General features: G+C 35.3%; 1 protein-coding gene across 4 annotated transcripts in view; it reads right to left on the bottom strand.

Annotated features, from left to right (window-relative positions):
- Positions 1–5,017: 5,017 nt before the first annotated feature.
- The window catches only part of pns (DENN domain containing pinstripe), a 284,119-nt gene continuing 261,329 nt past the window's right edge, over positions 5,018–27,807 (bottom strand). For all 4 annotated transcript variants that reach the window (XM_081751956.1, XM_081751957.1, XM_081751955.1 and 1 more), the window contains 5 exons: positions 27,233–27,351; positions 25,501–25,703; positions 23,445–23,627; positions 15,018–15,213; positions 5,018–10,771 (listed from right to left, as the gene is read on the bottom strand). In XM_081751956.1, the coding sequence (XP_081608082.1) occupies positions 10,588–10,771; positions 15,018–15,213; positions 23,445–23,627; positions 25,501–25,703; positions 27,233–27,351 (885 nt within the window). In that variant the 3' untranslated portion in view covers positions 5,018–10,587. The remainder of the gene's footprint in view (positions 10,772–15,017; positions 15,214–23,444; positions 23,628–25,500; positions 25,704–27,232; positions 27,352–27,807) is intronic.

Here is a 27,807-nt window from a genome sequence, read left to right as displayed (position 1 = left end):
GGTTAAGATCGGTCGAGTGGTCTAAACGTGATGAAGTCACAAAGACAGTCACTTTTATTTTTACTTTTTTGACGTATATCTCCCACTCCCCCTCCTCCTCCCCTGCGTTACATTGTAAAAGTGAAATGCAGGAAATGTCTCACAAGGGAACCTTCCGAAAATGATAGTTGCAGTGAAAGATGTGGCCTATGCCAATTGAAAGAGCTATAACAGAGATGAGCATTCCCAAAAAATAAGCTGCCCATAGCAATAGGCTCAAGAAATATAAGGGGTAGAAGTTCAGGAAACAGCAAGGTTGGACAAGGGGGAAAAGTGCAAATTCCGCAAAAAAGGGGGACACGGTAAAATACAATGCTGACAAGTGATGTATAGAAAGAGACTTGCTGCAATAGGGAACAAATGAAGGCCACCAGTGAGGTTAACAGTGTTGCCAAATGCAATGAAAAGTACATGTTTTGCAAAGAGCACTATATGAAGTGAGTGCAATATTCAGTGTCAGCCTGTCATGTAGAACATAAGATATGACGTGTATAATCAGTGGTACAATCTAACAAAAGAGAATAGAAAAAAACATTAGTACGAAACAGAAGACGGAGTTGGCCATAATGTGCCACATTTGATCACGAGCTGTGCATATTAGGATGAACAAAACAAGAAGCACCGACGTACCTAGAGTCGAAAAGAAAAACGAGTTCCAAAGTTGGCATCACTGGCCATGAAAATCCAGACAATTCTAAAATAGTTAGGTCACTCGCTTCACGAAAAGAAAATTCCGGCAACAGGCATCACTCGGAATGCATCAATGCTAGAGTGATTGAGGTAATGTCAATTCGGGGAACATGAAATGGTTGGGTTGAGCCAACAACCGATAATAGAAGTAGTGAACATTATGTCATGGTTGGGTCGTATGTGGGAATATACAGGGTGTCCCACCAAACTTGTGACCTGAAAGATTTGCGAAACGAACAAAAATGTGACGGATCCAGTTGTGCAGGAATGTACCAATGTCAGGGGATGATAAAAGTCTGTGAGAAGCAAGTGTCCCCAGAACCCCCATCATAGGGACCCAGGAGCCAACTCCAAATTTTCAAATGGCAACAGGGACCAAGTGGTACCTCTCTCGATAGATCATGGAATGTGCAACAACATCTATAGGAAACATTTGCTATATGAAACATGTTTTTCAAAATGGCCGCCACAAATATATGTTGTTTCTTGACATGGCATTGAACATTGCGATCTCAAATTGCTGCGAAGCGAAAAGAGATGTTGCAAATCCAATTGTACAGGAATGCACTCATGTCGAGGGCCAAGAAAATTTTGTAAGAAGCAAGTCCCTCAGGGCCCCCATCATAAGGCTCAAGGGGTCAACCGCAACATTTCAAATGGGAACAGGGGGCGGATGATTTTTCTCTGGATAGATACAACGCCGCCTATAAGAAACATTTGCTATATGAAGCAGCGGTTTCAAAATGGTCGCCAAAAATGCACGTTGTTCTTGTCACCGAGCAGATATTTTTGGCGGCCATTTTGAAATCCCATATAGTAAATATTTCTGATATGCGTTGTTGCATATTCCAAGATTTATCGAAAGAAATATAACTCGACCGATGGTGTTATTTGAAATTTTGAAGTTGGCCCCTGGGATCCTATGATGGGGGACTTGGGGGCACTTGCGTCTCACAGAAGTTTGTCGCCTGCTGACATGGGTACATTCCTGCACAACTGGATGTGTCACATTTTTTCGCTTTGAAACTATTTCAGTCGCAGAGTTAGGTGGGATACTCTGGATATATCATATAGGCGGTGATAGCACTGCAGACAGCAACACACAGCAGATCAAGCCTTTGATTATATTTGCTTTCTACAGGTGTGGATATGTGATAGAAAGACCACCAAAGGTTTCGACACCTCTAGAGTACTGTTTCGAGACATTCACAGGCGATCATTGTATCATGTGTGACGGATTGGCAGTATTCCGCTGTGCTCACTGCAAATGTTATCTTCTGTTTGGATCATTGTCTCATCGAACAATTGCACGTACAATGTGGACGAGCATATACAAATGATGCGAAGACTAATGCCTGTTGCCGGAATTTTCTATTTGTGAAGCGAGTGGCCTAACTATATTAGAATTGTCTGGTTTTTCATGGTCAGTGGTGCCAACTTTGGAACTCGTTTTTCTTTTCGACTCTAGGTACGTCGGTTTCCTGCATAGTCGGTGCTTCTTGTTATGTTCATCCTAATATGCACAGCTCGTGATCAAATGTGGCACATTATGGCCAACTCCGTCTTCTGTTTCGTACTAATGTTTTTCTATTCTCTTTTGTTAGATTGTACCACTGATTATACACGTCATATCTTATGTTCTACATGACAGGCTGACGCTGAATATTGCACTCACTTCATATAGTGCTCTTTGCAAAACATGTACTTTTTATTGCAGTTGGCAACACTGTTAACCCCACTGGTGGCCTTCATTTGCTCCCTATTGTGGCAAGTCTTTTTCTATACATCACTTGTCAGCATTGTATTTTACCGTGTCCCCCCCCCCCTTTTTTTTTTTTTTTTTTTTTTTTTTTTGCGGAATTAGCACTTTTTCCCCCTAGTCCAACCTTGCTGTTTCCCGAACTTCTACCTCTTATATTTCTTGAACCTATTGCTATGGGCAGCTAATTTTTTTGGGAATGCTCATCTCTGTTATAGCTCTTTCAATTGGTATAGGCACATCTTTCACTGCAACTATCATTTTCGGAAGGTTCCCTTGTCAGGCCCGAACCTTATCTATGTTGAAAGATTGATCGAGTGGTTCAAGAGTTATTAAGTTTTATTCATTTTCATATATTTTCCCTCCTGCCCTCCCCCATCCCTAAGATCTATTGTCAAAATGAAATGATAAGAAACTTCCCAGGTTTGAACTTCATACATGTTGAAAATTTGATTGAGATCGATTGGGTGGTTCAAAAGTAATTAATTCACGAACATAGTCACTTTTATTTTTATATTTACTAATTTTTGTATATCTCCCCCTCCATCCCCTCCGCTACGTTGCTCCGTCAAAGTGAAATGAAAAAATCATCCCAGTCCCGAACCTCATCTACGTTGAAAATTTGATCAAGATTGGTGGGGTGGCTCAAGAGTTATTAAGTTTTATTTATTTTTTCTATGTCCCCCTCCTCCCCTTCCCTAAGTTATACCGTCAAAGTAAATAGCTAAAAACACTCCTAGGCCCGAACCTCATCTACGTGAAAAAACTTGATCGAGGTCGGTGGGGCGTTTCAAGAGATTAAGAGTCACAAACATAGTCACTTTCAATTTATAATATAGATTAGTTGTAGTAGTTGATTTGAGTTTAGCGTCCCGTTCTGTGACGAGGCCATATGAGACATGGACCTACAGCTTAACGTGGGATCCGAACCGCATAAGCTCCGGCTGAAAATTGAACTCCGGTTTTAGAAAAGAGTATCTATCTGATTACAGTCAATTCTTACCTGTTGGGATTGGAACAAACGTTGTATTAGGAAGTAGGGATGAAACTTATTAAGAATTTTGTGTCCTGGAATCAGTGAGACATGTGACTCGGTAAGACTCGAACAAATCTGAAGAAAACAAAACATCATCATACACACGAAGAATTTGTATGATACTGTTAATATAGTTCTATCCTTTCCTGCTAGTCTAGTAGTTAGAGTATGCGCCTTTGGTGTATGTAGTCTGGGGTTCGATTCCCGTTAGAAAATAACTGAAACTTTAACTAGCTAGCTAACTTCTATTAATTGTCCGTTTCCTTTAGCCTAAAGGACTTGGTGCGAGCGGTCGCGGGTTCGATTTCTAGTAGGGTCACTCGGTCGAAAAAGTGTAAAAAGTTTTTCCAGGCCAGCTATCCTGAATGAAGTTTTCCTGGGTTTTCCTCATTCACACCAGGCAAATACCGGAGTGGTACCTAACTTGTATGTCCCAGGTCACTTCCTTTTTCCCCAATCCTTTATTCCTTCTCTTTCCTCGGATAGTGTTCTGGGGCAAACGTGACGGGCAAAATGGCCATAGATGCCGAAAGCCCATAAATCTAAATCCTAAATCCTAAAGGACTTAATCGTAGGACGTTCAACTAATTTTCATTAATATTCATTTAATTTTGAAACGTGATTCTAGAAACACGATTCTGCGCTCTCTTCTCACTAAATCTATGGTTGGCTACCTCTCTTGTGTGCATCTGTATGTATCGACACATTGCACTGAAAGATAACTGCAAGTTCTATTAGAATATAAACCCATTGATTTATAGAAGAGATAACTTATGTAAATTTCTTATAAGGGTTAGTCAAACTTCAGTCAAGCGAGTCCGAAAAACTTGCCGTCTAGAATATAATAAATACTGCTGAATCCAAACAATGTTCTGTTAAATCTTTTTTGTGCAAAGAGTGGTGAAAACTGCTGCATTTCTTCTAGTATGATAAGGTGAGTAAACGTAAAATTATATTTGATGACTTGGTAGATTAAAATGGTGTAGTGCTGACATTTCAGCTACTTCCGGGCCATCGGGTCTGTCTGAATAATTAAGGTTTGTTTGAGATGCTGCATCTATCAGAGTGAGAGCGGGTCTGAAAAGGAATTCTTATAGCCCGTCTCAGACGGACCTGAACTGAAGCCTCAAACCAGGTTACAACTGGACAGTGTTGCTTATTCCATGCAATTTCTTATATCCTGAGGTTATGAAGGGGTCTCAGACGATCCTTAAAATTAGATAGCTCCTTGCACAAGAGGTGAGCGCTCTACCAATGAACCATCGTGTCGCACTCCCCCATTCGTGGTTATGTCCAATACGCTGGAAATTATATTTTTAAAACAAGTTTTCTCAAGTCATTAATATGAAAACATTAGTACTGACGATCATATTCCTACATTACAGAATTATTTTTTTAGTTTGAAATTATGTAAAAATAGTGCAAAATGAAAAAGACGAATAGGTTAACACCATTGGGCAAAAACACGAAGATTAATAATAAAACACAAGATATATTTTTATCAAAATCAATACAGTTTAATGAAACATAACATTTCCGTTCTTCTTTGTAACTACATAAAATAAAGCAACATATCTCAAACACAAGACAAAAAATATCACGAAGTAGTAGACTAAATTACGTAACAAAGAATATTACATACACATACATACATGCTTACATCCAAGGAACACATACTCAACGAATAGAAAAACAAAAAGCTATTTGAAATGTGACTAAATAATGTGAGTTTATTCTCTCCGAAAGGGAGGACTTTTTTTTTTTAAAGTAAATTTAGTGTTCTTTATATGTACTTTACATTTCTTCTTTTCTTATTACAAAATATGTATAAGTAATTAGTAATTACTCACGAAGTTTAAATCTAGAAGTGTATATGTTGTTCTTTAATGTGTATTGCTATGATTCGGAACAAGCTGAAACGAGAAAAATCTCTCCACATGCGTCTGTTCCAAACTTTTTATTCTACACAGGGTGAAATATTTCATAGATAGGTTGTTTTATTTATCTTTAAGCGAGAAGGTTTATCCAATTTTCCGGATGATTAAAACTAATATAACGCTTTCTCTAATAAAGAGAAATTAAGTTCTTGCTCTTGTGAAAACTTTCTTTCCCTTCTTAATTGTTATGACTTGTACAGTTAATATTAAGATACACTGATTCTTTACATCAACCGTATGCATGCGATACAGAATATTATGAAGATACAGACATTACGAAAGAAAAGACATATTTTATCTTTGACGTGACTCTTCCATGCCTGCTCTTACTGTAACTGCTTACGTCATACGAAATTTTAACTACTACTAATTGTTTATATGTTTACATATACAATACACAGTATATATATATAATCAGGTACAGTAGTTGGTACATGTTTAAAAAAAAAGTTTCTTACGTCTAGATACTAGACAGATAATTTACTATAACCTATTTCAATTTATTTATTTATTCACATTTTTATTCTATACCTACGTACTTTAATGTACATACAAAGTATGATGCAACTGTTTCTTTAAGTAGACTGTAAAGGCAGAATGGAATATTGGAGAGAACTTGTTCAATGACAGCCATACAAGAGAAATAAAATCATACTTTTCATTTCAATTTCTATAAACTCATCCAAAGTGAAAAATGTAAATATAAATTATACAATCAAATCAATATAATCCTTTTCATTAGATGATTTTTATAATTCAAATACATATTTTTTTTTTTCATCCAAAAATTAGAAGCAAAAAGTTTCCTTAGACATGGATTCAAAGATCATCAAAGACAAAGAATAAGTGACTTTAGGATTACATTATAATTGTTGCTGAAAAATATTATTATTACTATTAATTGTTTAGAACCAATGAAGATATGTTTATCACTTCGAAATGTGATTCTAGATTTTGAAAATTTTCTTCTCCTTGAGCTCTTTTCTCTTAATTTTCTCTGAACATTTTCCATTAAAATTTGGTGCGTATCTGTTTGAGTTGCAGAGGCAGGAAGCAATATGAGACTGTTATACTTCTTCAATTATTAATTTTTAATTATTCCTGTAGTTCCACTTATTTTGTTATTGGACATTCTTTTCAATTTCATCCTCTCATATAAAAATCAAAGAAGTCACTTTGAGGTTACATGGTTATTCGGAATCTTATGCACAAGAAAAGGAATCTTGGTTCAAGCACATGAAAGATAAAAAAACATTAGTTATAGTTTTCTTTAAAATTATAACCATAAAATGACTAACGATATTGTTTAGCCTTTAGATCGCTATCATTGCATTAAAAGAAACAAAACAAAACAAAACAAACAAATAAAAAAAAGTTTTTCTTCTCAGAGGGACAGGGAGAAAGATTGGCTATGTTAACAAACCGACATATAGTTTCAGTTAAATTTTACATCTATAGTTCTCTGACTTTTGCATATTCTTAAGAGTATTAAGAACATCATTTCAATGCTCCCTCAAATCCACTTCAATTAAAACTTTCTTGACGCTTGTTTAAAAAACTTAAAGCATTAATTAAATGTATTGGAGTATCACTGTTTGTTAACACATTTATTGTAAAGAAGGCTAATGAAGTAATTTAGATTAGTTTTGTGCTTCAATATTACTACTTTAATTGAATGACTATACAGAGTGATTCTAAGAGAAAAGTCTATATGGTTTCGAGGTGTCTTGCTTTTGTAATAAATTGCAATAACGCAACGTAAAAGAGCTGTCCTGGTTATTGACTCACAGGCATCCGAACAAAACAAACAATGTTGCGACAAAAGCGAAAAAGGTGTTTTGCGTAATGGAGTACTGAGACTGTAATGCAAATATACTTTCATACATCACATGTAAATATATATTGTATGAGGCACCGCTGTTATATCTACCGAAGCCGCAACAACGAATTGCTAGGGCACTCATACCATCAGACATGCTCATTGATTATGGCAAGAACTCAATCGATAACTGCTACTCGCACAGAGTGCTCACAGTGAGTTATATTACTATAAAACTACACTTTTTTTTTTTCGACAGAGATTTAATACGTCCCTTATATTACAATTCATTACAGAAATTTAAAGTTGTGAGGATCTTTGATTCACTCTGCATAGCTAAAACAACTTTTATTATTTCGCAGGCTTTTATGATATATTTCTTATATTATTGTTAAAAGTATGAACAATAATCAAATAGCATCCTCCGTGGAAAAGATGAGCCTGTTTTTCATGTTTATATTATTTTGTCAATTTTTGTAAAACAAATGTCTAAAATTTAAAGAGTTCGAGGAAGAGAAATCTGTCACTGGCGGAATATTAACTACCTTTGTTGCACTTGAAAACGTTTAAGTAACAAATGTTTCTCACAAAATAAACAGACAATTTACAGCACGAAATTTTTCTATAACAGGGTGTCTACTAAATTCCCAAAATTAAATTTCGTGACTTTTTCGTTACCTTTCCTTTACCAAACCATACAATTTTGTAACACACTCAAGAGCGAATTGGGGTGCGAATTAGGCCGAATTTTCATGCACGCGATAGAAGTGTGCTTTGTTTGCAATTTGGTAGCGTCAAAAGTCGACCACAGACATTTTTGGTGGTGAATTTTGACGTTTTACACAACAAAATTTTTCAGTCTGTACTTATATTCGTACAGATTTAAAAAACATCGTGACCCAAAAGCTAAATTTCGTGACTTTTTCTTGACTTTCATGACCAATTTCTGATTTCGTGACTTTTTCATGACTTTCGTGACCGACAGACACCATGTATATGCCTTTTTGATGTTCTTACATTTACTTCTGTACTACAAACAATCATTCATTGAGATGTGAAAAACAGGATTTCAAAAGGAATATCTAAAAATGTCTAAACGGCAATGACTAGACTATTCTCTACAGTAATATAAATCTTCTCTTCGTATCAGAAAAACCTAATTACTATTAAATACTTTGGTTAATTAATGAATGCGACCTGACTGCCAATACTTGAGTTATGATAGCCTAGATATGGTAGGTTGTTCTAGTATTATTAGTACAATATTTTTTGCTATTCTTTTTTATGTTCTTGTTTTATACATCTTAATCTTTTTTGTCCGTGAATGGACAGTGATTGATATCCAGAATATACCGACTGTAGTTTCACTTGCTCTTTGGAAAGCAATGGAAATAAGATTTACTGACTTTATGAGACAGGATACAATCCCAAATTCATGGAAGATGATATTTTTGGAGATCGAATCACTACATCAAATAAGGATATAATAAAACCTAATTTAAAAGTTAGTTGTGTCCATCGTAATATCCTTTCGTTTTGCATGCTAATTTCTGATAAAATAATTGGTAATAGTATTAAACTAAAATAAAATGTACACAAATGCAGCAATAGGAACATATACACCATCGATTATCATTATCGGTATATATCACCAAACAGATAAATTAATAAAGAGTAATGATTATAACATCACACATCATTAAATGTTACAGTTTATATTTTCATACTTTTTTCCGTGATTTATTTTTCGAAAAACTAACAAACACCTTGGGTACAGCATAAGCATTACATAATTAAACCTTAATGTTAACGTAAAATTATCTTTTAATATCACGATTATTGATTTTAAAAAATTCATGAAACTACTGTTATTCGTCGAAGAAACTAAATTTCGCACTCAAACCTCGAAAATAAGCTAAAATGTATTGGATAGTTAAACGAAAAATAAATCATGTAATGCGCTAAGAATGAAACAGGAAATAAAAGTGAAATACACAATGAAGTATTTGATTGATAAGAGCAAATTTAATTTTGGACTATGATCTAAAAATATAGATTAGGAAACACAACACTTAAGTTTCTAATTTGAAATTATCAACTAGCTACTGTCATATACATACATATACATATTAAAATTACAACAGGATTTCTTTTCCTGAGTTTTCCTCTAAAATAGGTTCATACAAATAAAATAGTATTATCAGACCAATAATAAAGCCATTGGTTACATTTTATAGAAATAATACAAGAAAAAACGGCTACTATCAAAATAAAGTTCTGCATTGTTTACCCACTTGATTTCTATTGTAAATTGTTTTGTATGACCTCTTCACAGTGACGTTGATACAGAAAACATAAAAGAATTTGTTCTTCATTATTAAAGTCCACATAAAATGGTACATTTGGCATTACTACAACAGACATAACTGCATCGGTATTAAGTCTCCTTAATTAGATCTGTGTCGTTTCGCCTATCTATGAAATTATCCAGCAACTCTCATCTTTAACGTTAAATACCCTTTTCTTTAGTTTAAATCATGAGTATTACAAATCAATGCAGACACATCACGATCCAAACCATGGAAAAAACGCTTCGGGCACTTCCAAATTACATTCACAGTAGTTATATTAAAAAAATAATTCATGCTTTGTTGGATCACTTCACAGCAAAACAAACATCTTGTTTAGGATTGAAAAAGAGAAAACAGAATAAGACTGTCTCAATGATCTGAACATTAATTTTTCCTTTACAACAAACTACAGATACAGATTTATTGCCATTCACATCTACTTACATACACATCCAATAAACCTATTTACAAACTGAGTATTTTTTGTTTCTTCTTTTTAAATATTTCTTTTACTTCATTGTAAAGAACACAAGAGAACTAAGTCATGAAAATAATTTCACACAATCATCACAGTCATCCATTTCTTTGGTAGCTCTTTAGTTGAACTGGGACATTTTATTCTTTCTAATTAAGATATAATAAAAATGTTTTATTACAATTTTTAAAAAGTAATATGTACAAGATGAGAAGTTCACAAAACATCACTTGAATATTGTGTCTTGAGTATTGGACTTCCTCTACAGTACATGAAACAATTAATCAATATATTTCTTATGGCACATTGTTAAACTTCGTTTTAACTTTTGCAGTCCTCCAGAGCATTTTATATCTGTAGGATCGGTTGAGTTTAGTTATGAACATCATTAACAAATCACCAATTACTACAGATAATGCCTTGCTTCGCGATCACGTACCAGATAGGAAAATTACTTAAATTTATTGATTTCTCCCCTTTTTTACGTTACAATACCTTTGGTCAGTGAATTTTCTAAAACTATATCAAATTCGTTAAGAGATTCTAAAATCTGGACTAAAAATGTCACTAAATTTGCGTTGCGTAGGAATGATTCTTCTTCGAACATCTGACTAGTAACAGGTGTTGACGCAACATGGAGAAGCATACGATGCAGTAAATGTTCCCTGAAAATAAATAGAGTACAAATTAGCTTTATCATGAAAACTTTTACATACACTGTTACTTGCCAATAACTTAATTGGATAATTAGTTAGTATGGTCGTCTTAGCACCGTATATACAAGTGAGGTCGTTAATTGATACCAGGTCTTGAATTTCGCCTTGTATTGCAAAAATAATTTCCAGAACGAAAACATGAGAATCAAATCGCAAGTGTCAAATTTTCAAATTTATTGCAATTGTTTTGAACTTCCAAACTGACTGAAAGGTTTATTATTATTATTATTATGATTATTATTATTATTATTATTGTTGTTGTTGTTGTTGTTGTTGTAATGAGAAGTAGTAATTTTAGATCTCGAATTGGAGTGTTTTCAATATTTTCTTCCTACGCTTCCCTTGCCCTAAGAAGGACAATGAAATGTGATGTAAAACTAAATTTAATACCCAATTATTGCCAAAAGTCCAAATTGAAAAAAGTCAAATATTAATACTATAATAACAATTTTTAATGCTATATTAAGTAGTAAAATCTTCAACTTCCGCAATAGACCGGAAGTAGTTTACAAATCCCCAATTAAGCTGGAGCTGGATGTTAAAAATTAGATATAGTAGAAATGCTAAAGCATTCATACCTATTGTTACTTAAGGTAATTTTTATTTTCTTCTCGTATACTAAAATTTACAGTAGTAGATTCAGATTTAAATTCGTAACGTTTAGGACGCTCGGTGGCTTCTTGCAGAGCGCTCACCTGTGATACGAGGGGTTCCTGGTTCGATGCCAGGGTGTACAAGTGTGATGGACAACATCGCCCTTTCTTAATCATTCATTTTCATTAATCCTATGCCTTATTTTAGTCTAACGAGCATAGCCATACAAGAAAGTTTCAAACAAGAACGTACAAACAAAATTTTCAGACACTTCAAAAATGCTTGCTTTGCTACTAAAATGATGCCGAAAAGTGTGATGAGAACAAATTTACATCAAGGATTATTTGTCACTGTAATTTTAACAGTAGAGGAAACATTGTGGAAACAAAAAAGTTCGAACCCAATATTTCTTATTTTCCTGCGTACATTACAAATCTGAAGGAAAAATGCCGAGTTTCAGTTTGAATAGACTACTTTCGGCCTGTTGTTAAAGAAAAATTTTTATTACTTAATAGAGGATTTAGAATTTAGTTATCGTAATAATTATATTTTGACAATTCCCTTCCAGATGGACAAGCAGTACTCTATGTCTGAGATAGATCTTTCATTTTAACTCAATAAGTTCGCAGGATGACATAGATGTCGCCACTATTCACAAGTCCGTATGATGTTTAGGAAGTACTAACCTTCAAATGATACGTGTCATAATTTCACAACAATCTGACGTTTAGTTCATAAGTTATAGTGATTTTACTGACGCAACGTTTGTACGTTTCAAAACAATGGAAAAATCTGTATTTCGTGTGTTGATAAAGCATTGTTTTCACCGTTCAAGCAACGCAATGGTTTCACAAGTTTTATTCGGACTCTGCTCCATCGAAACAAATGAAAAATGAGAGAGAAGTGGTTTGCTGAATTTAAACGCGGTTAAACATCGATGATGCTGAACGCACAAATTCGGCAGTTGTTCCAGAAAACATACGTAATTCCACAAAATAGTTTTGGCCGATCGTAAATTGAAGTTGCGTGAGATAGCTGACACCTTAAATATATCAGAGGATTTTGTGTTCACAATTTTGCATGAACGTCTGCCCACCAGATAGCTCTGTTCGAAATGGGTACCGCGTTTGATCACAGTCGATCAAAAACAACACATCGACGATTCAGCGCGCTGTTGGACTTATTTAAGCGCAATAACGAGTATTTTTACGCGATATGTGATAATAGATGAAACATGGACCCACAGTCAAATCGGCAGTCAGTTGAGTGGATTGAAACCCGCGAAAGCCGCTCAAAACGACCAAAAATGTAAATGTCAGTTGGTAAGGTTTTGGCTTCCTAGTTTGGATGTGTACGGTATTTTATTCATCGATTACCTTGAGAAAGGAAGAACTATCAATAGCGAATATTATATGGTGTTATTGGAGCATTTGAAGGAAGTAATTGGGGAAAAAATGACCCCAAATGAAGAAAAAGCGTTCTTTCACCAAGACAATGCACCGTGTTACAAGTCGATCGCAACAATGGCAAAATTGCACGAATTGCACTTTGAATTGCTTTCCCACCTACCTACTCTCCGGATCTGGCTCCCAGCGACTACTATCTGTTTTCAGACCTAAAAAGAATGTTCCAGGGAAAGAGGTTTGGCTCCAATAAAGAAGTGATCGCTGAAATTGAAGCCTATTTTGAGACCAATGATGAACTGCTCTACAAAAAGGCATCGAAATGTTAGAGAAGCGTTGGAATGAATGTATCACTCATAAAGGAGACTATGTTGATGAATAAAGTCGAATTCAACCTAAAAGTGGTTGTTTTATTAGTCACCCTACGAATTTATTGCAATGAAATTTTACGGGGAAAGTACCAGTTTAAAAAGTAACAAAACAAACTTCAAACAAAAATAGCTTATTTTCTCACATACCTCCCGAATTCGAATTTCAAAAGGTCTTCTATAATAAATAAATAAATAAATAAAACTTTCTATTTGTTTTGAAACTTTAAAACATTACCATTAATTTGGTTCATGTCATTTGATACATCGTCTTCTTTATGTCCTGATACGAATCCTCTTTATGGGATAGCACTATCTACCACGTTTCTAATTTCACCTAAAGGTATACAAATAAATGATAGCCTCGAGACTTGGTTTTTAACTGTGAAAATAAATTTCACTGATCTTTTTTTGCTATTAAGCTCATTTTTTTAAGGTAAGGCTGTTGGTACCGGGACGATTTCTAGAAAAATGCTGATTTCATAGAATTACTTTTAAATGTTCGTAGTTCAGGTCCTAATTGGCCTAGACACATGATACACGAGGTAGGATGCACAGAACAGAACGAAGATTCACAAAATCTGACTTCTGTACATTGAGCCGTCGCCACATGGGGGAAAAGGAAAATAACCTAAAGTACATTTCTTTTGTCCTGGCCGGCAGTGCGTTAAAACTGGCAATCACTGGTCTAGAGTCCACCAGAAAAATGTATACACTCTTTGTCATCCTGTATCAGGATGCTGGTATTGACATTATTCTGAAATTTAAGTATGTTGTAGTATGGTTTTTCGCTCAATGGCTGTCGGCATTGTCAATTGTTTTCAGTTAAAATTATGTTCTAGAACGTTTTTTTGCTTAACAGATGTCAGTACTGTTAGCAAGGTTAGTGAGATAACAAAATGGCAGGAGTACGCTTTAAGTACGTTTTTAAGTGTTTTATCAGGTTTAAAAATGCCATCGAAGTGCAGCGTTAGTGGAGAGGGGAGTTTGGTACTGAACCACCAACCCGCCTAACAATCAAACGCATTGTTGACAAGTTTAAGACACATGGAACGATTTGCGATATTCACAAAGGAAGGTCGGGAACAACGCCTATAGCAAAAAGTTCTGCTTCGTCGGCTCAACTACAACATAATTTTAACTGAAAACAATTGACAATGTCGACACCTGTTGAGCGAAAAACCACACTGCAACATACTTAAATTTCAGAGCAACTGTCAATGCCAGTATCCTGATACAGGATGACAAAGAGTGTATACATTTTTCTGGCGGACTCTATATTATATACATACAGTATTAGAAGGAAATTGTAATTTCACATGAACGTAAATGACTGTAGGTGAATTTGAGTTTGAGTTTGAGTTTTAGTGTTTTGCGCTCTCGTAACACCCAGATTATGAAGGACAGGACCTACTATTAATGTGGCTCCGAATCCTGCACAGCCCATAATGACAGTTTCTTGCACACTGGATTTACAGGACCTAACTGAAGATAAAATTTTAGACTACAGCATACGTATACGCAAGAAATAATAAAATGTTCATGCTTGGTCTTATGGTACTTCTTTTGTTATCTTTGTCCATTTTGTACTTGGGTTCATATAAAGTAAGAATGACCAAACGGATGTAGTTGACACAAAACTTAAGATTATGTATCGTGCGCGGAATTCTCTAATAATAAAAGAATCAAACATTTAGTAGTATAATAGTATAATATAATAGTATAGAAAATTAGTATAATAATTTAATTTGAATTTAAGGATTTAATTTTACATTACTAGATACAGTATACACAAGTTGTTAATCATCACTGAAACATAGAAATAATTACCTGGCACTAAGGCATATGAATAACTGAAATTTCCCGTCCTTTCCAAGCGTATGGCTAGAAGCGTTGATTTGGTCAATCAATCTGCAGTACAGTTTCATAACGACAATATGTTCATGGCCATTTTTTGCGACTCCATTTTGAGATTCTCTTTCAGCTTCTTCTCTTAGAAGGTACTCGAAATGATCTTTCACTCTTACTGCAATATTAAAGAAATATGAGTTATTATGAGTAACACATGTGATACAATGAATTGTATGCTGGAAATCTCGCGGCAATGTAATTTGTTTCCGCTCATACAAATTATGCTACACTTTTTTCTTTTTTTTTATGCAGTATAATTCCACCGACGTTACGTAAGATGTTAAACCGAATTTTAGCAATACAACTTACATACAACCATAACTACAAAGTAGGATAATCAATGTGATGCTATTACACATACTTCAACACTTTATATTTGTTGTTTTTATTAATTACTTTTCACTTAATTAAATACTAAATATACACTACATGAAAATCTAAAAATTCTGAAATTACTACTATTATTATTATCAATAGTAACATAATGTTATAGAATAACATTTATAACTATACAGTTTAATTTTGCAAACCTGAAAGTAACATAGTTATTATTCAGAAAGAATTTAAAGTAGTTTGGAAATGAACAGCGAAAATTAAAAAGCCATTGTCTTTCTTTGGAACAATATTTGGAATAAACAAACATAATACAAATTTAACACTAACACTATTGTATTCTGTTTAAATACATCTTTCGATTGTACATGTACAACTATTCAATTCCCCACAATACTGCAATGCTTTTTCTTGTTTTACCCATAAGTATGACGAAATAGATACTACGTTGCGGACGCTACACATTATTATTATTATTATTATTATTATTATTATTATTATTATTATTACTATGCGGTTGAACTGGTTTCACGCTTATGCTTAATTCAGATTCTTAAAAAATTTAAAGTACCGTAAAATATTCCATTAAGCACAGGCTACCACTAAGGACAAATTCCATTACGTACTATGGATTTCAATGTATTACCTACTACGAATTATTAAACTAGTAACACAACCTACGTAAGTAGAAAAGTTTTATTTTGGTAGCAATAGTATAAAGGTTACCAAGAAAATTCTGTCTCTTTTTCACCCACCACCTTCCAACATCGATATGTCACCTAGACGTACCTGGAAGATCAAAAATAGTCCTCATGAGCATCGACGACCTTCTACCAACGTTCTGGAAGGCCATGGAATATATCGCGGTAGAACTTGGTGGGCCGTGACGCGAAGAAGTGCATTTTGCCCCTCTTTCACGAATTTGAACTGGCGTCCTCTAAGGTGATTGTTCAAGGAATGGAATAGGTGATAATCGGACGGTGCAATGTCCAGGGAGTATGGTGGATGAAATAGTGTTTCCCATCCAAGGCGTAGAACGGTGTCCCGGGTCATCCTAGCCACCTGGGGCTTAGCGTTGTCCTGCAACAGGACGACCCCTTTGCGATTCAGAAGTGCTGGCTCCGGAGTTTTGAGTTTTTCTTGAACACGGCTAAACTGCTGACAGTACACAGTTGCATTGATGCTCTGACCAGCTGGTAGCAGATCCCAATGCACGATGCCGCGAGTAGTCCACCAAACACACAGGAGGACCTTTTTCTGGTGTAGTGTTAATTTCGGCTGTTTTGGAACCGGTTCATGGGATACTAACCGATGACGGCGCCGTGGAGCTTCGTTCAGGACCCACTTCTCAACATATGTCAATACCCTGTCTAGAAATGGGTTCTTCCTCAGACGAGACAGCAAAGAAATACAGGTATCTGCTCTGGCCTGGTGTCAAATTATGTGGGTTCCATCGACCCAATTTGTAGTGCTCTCTAAGTTGATGGAGGTGCTGCCGAATGGTTTCTCCACTCACACTGAATTGTAGTCCCAGTTCCTCACATGTCTGTCCACTGTTCGCCTCAATTGCTGCCTGAAGATCTTCATTGTGTACATGTGTTGGTCTTCCGGCACGTTGTGCGTCTTCGAGTGTTTCGTCACTGTCCTGAAACTTGTTAAACCACCGTTGCACCGCACACGCACCACAGACCGGCATATCTTCCGCCCCGCTGCAGCGGCGTTTGACCCCAGTTTGAACTCGTACAGTATACACGCTCTTATGACGCTCTGTGGAGGTCCCATGTTCACTCTGTCCTTATGAACGTTCATGGTGTAACTGAACTGCCACAACCAGGTAGTATGTTCGATATACCCACACCAACAACTGACCTCCACAGAGAGGTATATCCGAGATTAGGAATGGAAAGGCAACCGGGATAGATAATATACCAATTGAATTCGTTAAAAACATAGGAAACAAGGAAAAGAAATAATTGTTTCGACTATGCAATGAAATACATGAGACAGGGGAGTGCCCAAAAGACTTCCTGAAGACGATCATGACATCGATGGCTAAGAAATCGAACCCAAAGAGATGTGAGGATTATAGAACTATTAGTCTTATATCTCATGCAGCTAAAATTTTGCTCCGAATACTGAACAGAAGGTTATATGGAAGAACAAAGGAGGAGTTCGGGTTCAGAAGAGGCAAGGGCACAAGAGATGCTATGGATTATTAAGGGCGATCGGTGAAAGATTTATAGAAAAAGGGAAAGAGGTGTATGTTGTATTTATCGATCTAGAAAAGGCTTTTGACCGCGTGAATTGGGAATTGTTGTTGGGAGTTCTAAAGAAGACAGGGTTGGAATGGAAAGATCGAAGACTCATAAGAAACCTATACATAAACCAACAAGTAAGTGTTAGGATAGGGGAAGAACTGACGGAAGAGAGTGCTATTGGAAGGGGAGTTCGACAAGGATGCTGCCTCTCGCCAACAGTATTTAATGTCTATCTAGAAGAGGTAGTGAAAAAGAGTTTACATGATGATGACTGCATTTCGGTAAGAGGTAGAATGACTAGATGCATAAGATTTGCAAACGATATGGTGCTTGTAGCAGAATCTGAAAAGGAAATTAATAAAATGTTAGAAAACCTGAGGATGGGCTTTGAAGAATATGGAATGAAAATAAATGTTAGAAAGACAAAAACATGGTGATTGGAACGAAGAGGTCTGTGTCAAATATAAATGTGGAAGGGGAGCAAATAGAACAAGTAAATAGTTTTCGATATCTGGGTAGTATTCGTAGTAATGACATGAAGTGCGAACGTGAAATAAAAGCAAGGATAGGAATGGCGAAAGAAGCCTTTAGTAGGAAGAAAAGTCTGTTTTGTGGGACCTTGAATAAAGAGTTGAGAAAAAGACTCATAAAATGCTTCGTGTGGAGTGTTGTACTGTATGGGGTGGAAACGTGGACATTACGTAAAAGTGATGAAAAACGACTGGAAGCATTTGAAATGTGGGTGTGGAGAAGGATGGAAAGAATTAGTTGGGACGAGCGGAAAACGAACGAGTGGGTGTTAGAAATGGTGGAGGAGAAAAGAACACTTTTAGATATTATTAGGAAGAGGAAGAGAAACTGATTGGGACATTGCCTAAGAAGAGATTGTATCATGAGGGACGTCCTAGAGGGTATGGTGGCGGGAAAGAGAGGCAGAGGACGAAGGAGACTACAATTAATGGATGATATAAAAACAGAAAGATCATACGTGAAGACGAAAAGGTTATCGGAGGACCGTGGAGCATGGAAGCTTCTCAGCTGCTGCAAGTGACCTGCCAGTAAGGGCAGAATACCTATGATGATGGTGATGGTGATGATGATAACTGACCTTTGCCTTATCTCCATTTGCATTCAACTCATGGTGTGAGGGCCAATTGAACACAGACCTCCACAAAAAGCGACAGAACTTTCTTGGTTATTAGTACATTTTACGCTAACTGATATATGAGTTATATAGAATTTACCGTGACGTGGTTGTTGAAATTGAGCAATTGTTACCTTTTAGTAGGTAGTCAAGTTACTCATTCGCTCCTAAGCTTTAACTTTTATCCCCAATATGAACTGGAGCTTATTTGGGTAAACTACAGTAATATTCAAAATTAATAATAGATAATGTAATTAAAATAGACAATTAGAAAACATTGTAACTGATAACATAAGAACATAAGCTAGGAAATAGAAAAGACAGAAAAGGGACGAAGTAAGCTATTCCTCGTTACTGTCAAATGCGATGAATATAATACGGAATGAAGCTGAAAAAATGAACTAGTTGTCGTAAGCGTAGAAAAATCATAGAACGGTTTTAATACCGTGAGACCAAATACCTACAATCTGGTCTTGTATAGACTGTACAAGGTTCCAAGCTAGACGATACTCATTTGTCTCTAGATCCACCAGATATTGCTGGAGATAACGTTACAAGATTTTATTCGTACTAGGTAAATTCACACCAAATCAATCACTGATGGTTGCTAACAAAATTTATTATTTTCTAATTTTTATGCATGAAGTTGTACTATACTTAGAGAGTAGAAAACAAGTATTCATTCATTTTTAAAGTTCAGTTTTGTCTTGAGTGGCCACTTTGTATAAGCGTTTAAGCGTATTTTGGACTTAAAAGGTTTACGGCAAACGCTACAGCACCGTTAGTTTTGAAGATATTGATTTCAAACCAGGAACATTTGAAAGAGAATTAACTGTACAATATTTTATGTCCAATACGCACGATAAATACCTTTAAAAACTGTTGGAAGTTGAAATTTGAAAAATGCAAATTGTCATTTTCGAAATTAAATATTTTAAAGAAAAAATTAGACTACTACGTTAATTTTTTTTTCTAGATATAGATACAGACATCATCGTATACTAATTCTAAAAAAGTTTGACACTTAAGGATCATTTTCTGGTTATAGGTTTTGAAAACATTACAATTTTTCGAAAATCGACTATGTCAAAGCTGAAATACATCAAAAGGGACAATTGAAAAATCTCAAATCGCCACAAAACAATCGTTATTTGGATCCAAACATGTGGCTAAAATTTGATCACTGAGACTTGACCAACTTTTGAACTGTGGTTTTATTTTTGCGAAATTCGGTTTATTAGAAACTAAAGTAAAATTAAACTGATGTTTCATTTACAACCAAATTATACATGTGAAGTATAAAACACATTATTCAGTTCAGTTGTGCATGTTGTTTTATTGCAATCATATTTCATTAGGACAAACTAACTGCCAATCATATTTTGAAGAGAATAATCATTAAAATATAAATTCAGTTTTGTCTTATGTAGTTTTGGAGCCTATGCAATTCATATAGTAGTCGAGATCACTTTATTAATAGGAGGTCCTATCTAGCTTACTGTTTAAGCAAAACACAAAAGAAGACAAACCAAAAAGCCTACTGTTTTTATATAGAAGCTAGAAGAGAACCGCACGTCTCCCAACAAATCATAAAGAGCACGTGCGTGGTGTTTTGATAACGTGATGTTGCAATCACTTAAGACCTTTCAAAAACTGAGGTATTTTACCAATTACTTCTAGATCATATATGTGAATGTGCAGGCCTAGCAGAACTAGTGCGAGTCACTAAACTCGTAAAGCAGTAATACGGTGGCCAGATCTTTCCTTCAGAGTTTAAAAGTATCTTTCAAGATACAGTAACTTGCATTTACAAGAACTGATGAATTGGGAAAACTGAAGAAAACAAGTGATGAAAATTACGATTGTTTTTATTCATTTTTTTCCATCTATCTGGCCCAGAACTTCTTTCCAAATCTTTAAAGATGACAAAGTGTGGCTGACAAATATTAAGGTTCTAAAATAAAATAATTTAAAAAACTCTCATCAATAAAGTTCTAAACTGCTACACGTCGAAGCTTCAATATAAGCAAACTACTATGTACAGAAATCAATAAACTTTTTTTTCAGCAATGACATTTTACAAATATGAAGAGAGAGGGATTAACAGTTGTTTGTGTTTTGCTTGAAGTGTGAACTGTTTAAATAAAATAATAAAAATTAGGATAGTTACTAATATATTTTCGATTTACAACGTACAGTTTTTGTTGTATTTGCACAGCACACCACTACTTGTGATTTCGTGATCAACAAACCCGCGCCTCAAAAACTAGTCGTTTCAGTAATCAAATTTTAACCATTTATTACTACCCAAATAACAATTGTGTTGTTACTATTTTAATTTTTAAGTATACCCCTTTTGAGATATTTTAGGTTGGACAGCTGATTTTCAAAAAATTACAATGTTTGAAACCTCATAATAAAGAAAGGATGACACTCTCAGGCAACTTTTTAAGAAAGTAGTGTGTCACAAGGTCTATATATAGAAAGAAAAAGGATGAGTTTTATTTTTCTGTAAAATGTTTAATTTCAAAAATGACAATTTTAGTTTATTAAAATTCAACTTTCAGTAATATTTTTATACGTATTACTAGTGTAGTAGGTTTAAATGTGCACTGGATATAAAATATTGCACAATTAATTCTCTTTCAAATGTTTTTTGTTTGAAATCAATATCTTTAAAAATTACGTAGCTACAGCGTTTACCACAAACCATTCCAAAGTGCAAAATAGGTTTCAGCACTTCTACAATATAGACGTTTAAAAGAAACAACTTAAAAAAATAAATGAATGCTTGTTTTCTACTCTCTAAATATAGTATAACTTTGTATGCACAAATCATAAAACAATAAATTTTGTCCGCAGCATTTAATCTGAAATTGGGTGGTTTAAAAAGGATTTACCTTACCATTATTTTTATCACCAAGATATACGGCAGGCTTTCAATGCGGTCTAAATAGTAGAATTTTTAAATAGTCTAAATAGTCTCAAGTTTCAAACGTCTGGGACTAACCACTTAGATCTATGCAATTTTATAGGTTATACACGCTATGCATAATCAAGTGTACCGAGTTCTACATCTATAGACAGTGTACTGGATGTGTCAGAAGAACCTGTCAATACGATGTACCTCCTTCTGTTGCAACATAGCTCTACTCTAGTATGAGGACGGTCGTAAAGGTATCGAATGTCATCGAGGAGAGCTGTGTTCCATGCATTTTCACCTAGTAGCGCAATTAATTATGGTTGGTTCCCAGAGTTGCAGACCGGACCTGACACCATCCAACTGACTCTCCCACACTGTCATCTAGTGAACATCAGTCCAGGAAAGTTGATGCTCACTTTGGTTAATATAAGCAGAATGTGAACGGGGAGGCATATCCGTGATGATGCAGACACGGGAACAGAACTGGTAAACGTTCTCTTTTGAACAACAGAAGAAATGATTATTGCAAACTAAATCTCTCCATATAGTGATGTTTGGCGTCAATCCTCTATGACGTTGTCGGATACTCTGTGAAAGGTGTCGATGTCGCACTCGCAATCATCAGTAAACACAATGCTGAGTCTTCTGTCCCTTTAGTTGTTTCTTTGCGACACTTTGGAGGAAGGTTGCATGGTGACGAAGCGTGACGGGAAGTCTGGTGACAGACGCCAATATTCCTAGTCGCATAAACGTCTGCATATGGTCCCAGTTGACACCTCATGACACTGGTCGTAATCTCTGATGTGATCGGCGTTCAGTATGCAATAGCAGATCATCTGATACAGCGTCCAGGACTGCCTTCTTCGGATTAACATTGATCGATAGCGGACATTCTCCGCGCAACGTGCTGCATGAGTGCGGAAAGGCCACCCGAATTCCCACTGACTCATACACTCTCGCTCAAATTGCGCTAACTGGATTGCCTACCCCGTTTTGGTATGTTTCCCCTCCCAATTTGGGATACAGTACGATGCTGAGAACACAATTATTACTTCGGGGCGTCACCAACTTCTGGGATGAGTTCAGAGTTTCTGCGGTCAATAAAACTTTTTTCATACTCCGGCATAGTGTGTCCATAGCTCCGTTTTATTGATCACTATACGTACAGCAGTCTGCTACTGACCACATGAATACGGTGTTTCTATGACACTTCCTTGCGGAATATTAATTTTTTCATTTTCTACCAGTATGTATACCAAAAATCAGTAAAATTTCCTTCCTGTCTTTCTTTTCGTATTATTTCACTAATCTCCAATTTCTCTTCCGGTAACTAACCGAGCAGAAGACTGCATTGGATAACGTGAAAAAACCACTTTTCACTATCGGAGTTTGTAAGAATTGCATATTATGATTTAATATAAATCATAATAGTATGGAATGCTAAACAATAATTGTTATTTGTAGCTACAAAATACAGATAGGGAGGGACGAAAACTTCTCCATGTTTATCAACGAGCAGAATACATTTTAAAAAAAAAAAGATCAAAATGGTTACAAAGAAATTTTTAAATCCCCGGTTACAAGGCAAGAACGTTTATATCTGATTTTTCCTTACTATTTTATACATCTAATAACTAACAATGCTGCTAACAATAATAATAATTCGCTAAAATAATAAATATACTAACGAAAGTAGTCCCACAGGTACAAATTCTTTCCAAATAATCTTGAAGACTTAAAACCATAGAGGAACGCTTGTTCTAAACAGTACACCAAACCCATCTCTCCACAGAGAAGTAGCGTGAGGCTTCCCTTGTCCTTCTCATGCTTAGGTTTGTAGTAGTATTTTACAATATTATTTACTGCATCTCCTGAAAAATAAAAAGAAATGCTATTGCTGAGTAAAACTTACCAGTGTGGGGAATTAGTAAAACCCCTGATAAAAGCTGAAACCATTTTAACAACAAGAATACAACACAATGTTTTAAAAAGAAGGGACATCTGAATATCAAGACTTCTTTCATTAAGAGCAAAGGAGGATTTACAGTTTTGCTGGAATGTATAACTCGTAGAACATGATGCTTTACTTTTTAAAAATTTCAACACTTCCAATATACTCCTAAAAATGTAATAAAAAAATAATATATATATATATATATATATATATATATATATATATTAAATATTCAATTAGAACTGGACAATCTACACAAAATTTGGAATCGACCAGCGAAAACGGCACGTTTCTAACACACGTAGTTTTCGAGGTATGATTGGCGAAAGGTTTGGAGACAAACATATAAACTTTTCTTGACCACAAATATATAAACCTATCATTTTAATATATAGATTGCTTGCACCGTGCTGATTTGATTGGATTTGATAAAGTGAGCTCCTTCGTTTTGGTTCCAAAGAAGCTCACCAGACAAGGAGATGCGAGGACACTCGAATTAGCAGTGAAACAACAAAAAACACTCAAAACAGACGGTTAGTCATCATGGTCTATTTATAGTTGTGATACTGCCACTACTTCGATCGCTCTTTTTTTAAATCGACCTAGATTTAAAACACAGATCATGTATCAAATTTACGATTAAAACTTACAGTATTTTCCTGGAGTAGCTATGATTTGATCGTACATCGTGCAGTCAACCGAACTACAATATCATAAGATGAGAATATCGTTCATTTTCCAGCTTTGTATGTGATAAAAATGCACAGAAAATGAGTCAGACTTAAAGGAATTCGTCAAGATCTAGGGTTTGTTTTTTTTTTCGGTCTTAGTCCCTGGAAGGCAGTTTTTATAATAAGAAATGTACACATGACTTACAATCTGGAAAACAATACTGTGGGGGTAAGATGCCCCTAGAAGTAAGAAATGGAAGAGGGCAACGTAATAATAATAATAATAATAATAATAATAATAATAATAATAATAATAATAATAATAATAATAATAATAATAATAATAATAATAATAATAAATTAAAAATAAATAAATAAATAAATAAAACTACCGACATTAGTGTCGAGTCCATGGTTTTCGGGGTCATTGAGATTACTAGTGGCAGTTTCAATGTCATTTAAGTTCCAGTCCAACCTCCAATGGGGGTGAAACATACCCAGCACTCCTAGGGTTGGGAGTAGAAAGGGGTGACATGTCAAGTTAATCGTAAACGACTGATATTACTGTTGAATATATAGTTTTCGGGGTCACTGAAAAGAATAGTAACACTCCCGATGCCATTTTAAGCCGAAGTTCAGCCTCTTTGGCATTGGACGTAAGAAGGGGTAAAAAATATAATGTCCAAAAAGACCGAAATTAGTGTCGAATCCACAGTTTTTGGGATCGGGAAAACGGCTGACTCGTTTGAAATGACTTTTAGAATATACATACTACTGCAACAAGTTGGGTTTATATCATGTCACTTTGACTAAAGGGCGTATTCTAAAACGGGGAAGAGGAGAGGTCGTTCTAAAATTTATGGCGAAAGTACAGTTTTCTATGGATTTTTATCATGCTTTCATTGAAATATATATCCACAGAAGGAAGACGACTGAAATATTTTCCATACACCTATTTTCCTCGTTGGTTATAATGTATATAGCTGAATATCAGCAAATTATTCTAAGAGAAAACTATTACGTTCTAAACGTAATAAATTGAGGCTTAAAAATAGCAGACTACGAACTGAATCTTCGTTCTTCGAAACAGTATACTTTTTCAAAACTTTTTATACTCACCCAACATTTGCTGAATTTCTGGAATTGATGGCCTTGTTTCCGACGGCCTTCGAGGAACACTAGGACTTCGACAGCGAGGTGGAGTTCTACAGCTTTCAACTAATTCTTCGCTGTCTACGCTCTGAGGAACCAATTCGCCAACCAACAGTCTTTCAGTTGAACCATCGTCTATTCCGCGACCTAACCATCTTCCACAAGGAAATCTGAAAATGGAATGAAAAATGTCAATGTACAGACATCCAGATAATAATAATATTTATATTCGATGTGTCTGCTCGTTATTATAACGTTTCTCTGAAATTTTAAAAATAGTACAAAAGTTTTAGTGACTGATTTCGTACTTGTGAAATATGGTCTAAAATTGCAATTTTTATATAAGTATACACTCATGTACAAAACTTAAGAGAATATCTATTTGGAAATGTAACCCTAATGTAATGTTGAGTTTGTGAATGCCAGACATCGGCTCCTGACTGAAATGACGTCGGTACTAGCAGGTTCAGCGACCCTCTATGACGGAGGTAACACGAAGAACGTCAGTAGCGAGAAACGCGTAATCAGTGAGTTGCGTTTTTCGGAATGTAAAGTCTATATTTATCATAGTAAACGTGTCCTAAGAGCACAGTTTAAACGTGGCAATTTCTCAATAGATGATGCTCCACGTGCATGAAGACCAAAAACAGTGACTGTACGCGAATTCGTGGATAAAATTTATGACACTGTTCTTGAAAATGGCAGAATCTTAGCAAAATGTGTGGCAGCGATTTTAGGTTATTTCTTGGGAACGCGTCGATTGCATAATTCATATGGGCATACCCAAGCTCTCGGCAAAATGTGTTCTCAAATATTTCATCAGATCAAAAGCGTGACAGAATGAGGGCATCAGGGGAAGTTATCTGCCCTTTTGACTGCAATGACGATCAATTTCTGTCATAAATAGTATCCATGGACGAAATATGACTGCACTACTACGATTCTGAAACGAAACAACAGTCAATGCAGTGGCGGCACTCAGGTTCCCCTCGTCCCACGAAGTCGGCTGGGAAAGTGTTTGTAACAACTGAATCGTGTTTCGTTCTCCTCTCATAGACCACATGCCCAAGGATCAGACATTTAATGCAGAGTATTACTCTGCACTACCTAAAAAGCTGAAAGATAAATTAAAAGTGTAACGCCACGGAAAATAGACAAAAAGAATTCTGTTTTCTCAGGACAATGCCCCTGTCCATCGCGGACTACAACAAAAGTGACACTGCTTGATCTAGGGTTTCATGTGTAGGAATAGTTTTCTTTATTCCCCAAATCTAGCTTCCTCAGACTATTACTTATTCCCCACATTCAAACAATACTTGAAGCAACTATTTTGGATCTGACCAGAGGTAAGTAGTGCTACGGAACAGTGGTGTAAGGAACAGTTTTCAGAATTTTTTTAATTGGTCTGCAAGAATTGGAGCACCGTACAAATAAATGTATTGCATTTCGGAGGAAGTACATAAAATAACTGTAAAATTTCACCACTCCACGCGCACTCCTTTTGGGTTGAGCTACAAACTATTCAGCAGCCCCACATACATATTAAAAAATCGAAGTGGGGTAATTGTGAGTGAGTGTACTAAGAAAAACTACGAGACAAAGATTATTTAAAAGATATAAATATAAAAAATAAAAATAAAGCCATTAACAAAGCTAATTAGAACCTAATTATAGTAAAATAATAATTATGCTTTCTTACTTGTATGTGTGTCCCGTTACTTCATTCCTTACTACTACGTGTTCTACCATCCACTTTGGAGACATGCCAGTGTTGTCATGACCAATTCGCAATGTGGTTAAAATTCCAAGATTTTTGTGCTGTAAAACAAAATGTCTCATTAATTTTAGCTGTTATGCACAACCTGAATATAACCATACTAATTATTTACAACAGCAGGTCAAAGTTTGGAGTTAACTTATTTTCTTGTAATTAAAGTTTAATTCATCAACGTATCTGGATTATCTTTGCACTATTCTTTCCAATGTGTAACACGCAAAAAGAAAGGTGGTTCAGTGCTAAAATAAAAAGTGCATGCTTAATGCATTTCTTAGTGAACAAAAACATTTAAATATTGGTACTTTATTTTTGTTCTTCAGTTTGATCACGTGATAAATATTATGAACTTATAGGTGCTACAAAACAAAACTTAATAAACTTTGTTCAAAATGTTTCGAAGTCTAGTAGTTCGTATCAAGCATAACCAGCGAAATAATAAATCGCTCACTAAAGAATATACATATTTTCTGCAATTCCTTCAAATTTTTACTTTTTTG

This window comes from Thermobia domestica, chromosome 3 (assembly GCF_964235325.1).
Source record: "Thermobia domestica chromosome 3, izTheDome1.hap1.1, whole genome shotgun sequence".
Lineage (NCBI taxonomy): Eukaryota > Metazoa > Arthropoda > Insecta > Zygentoma > Lepismatidae > Thermobia > Thermobia domestica.
This window is presented reverse-complemented; position numbering and strand designations above follow the sequence as displayed.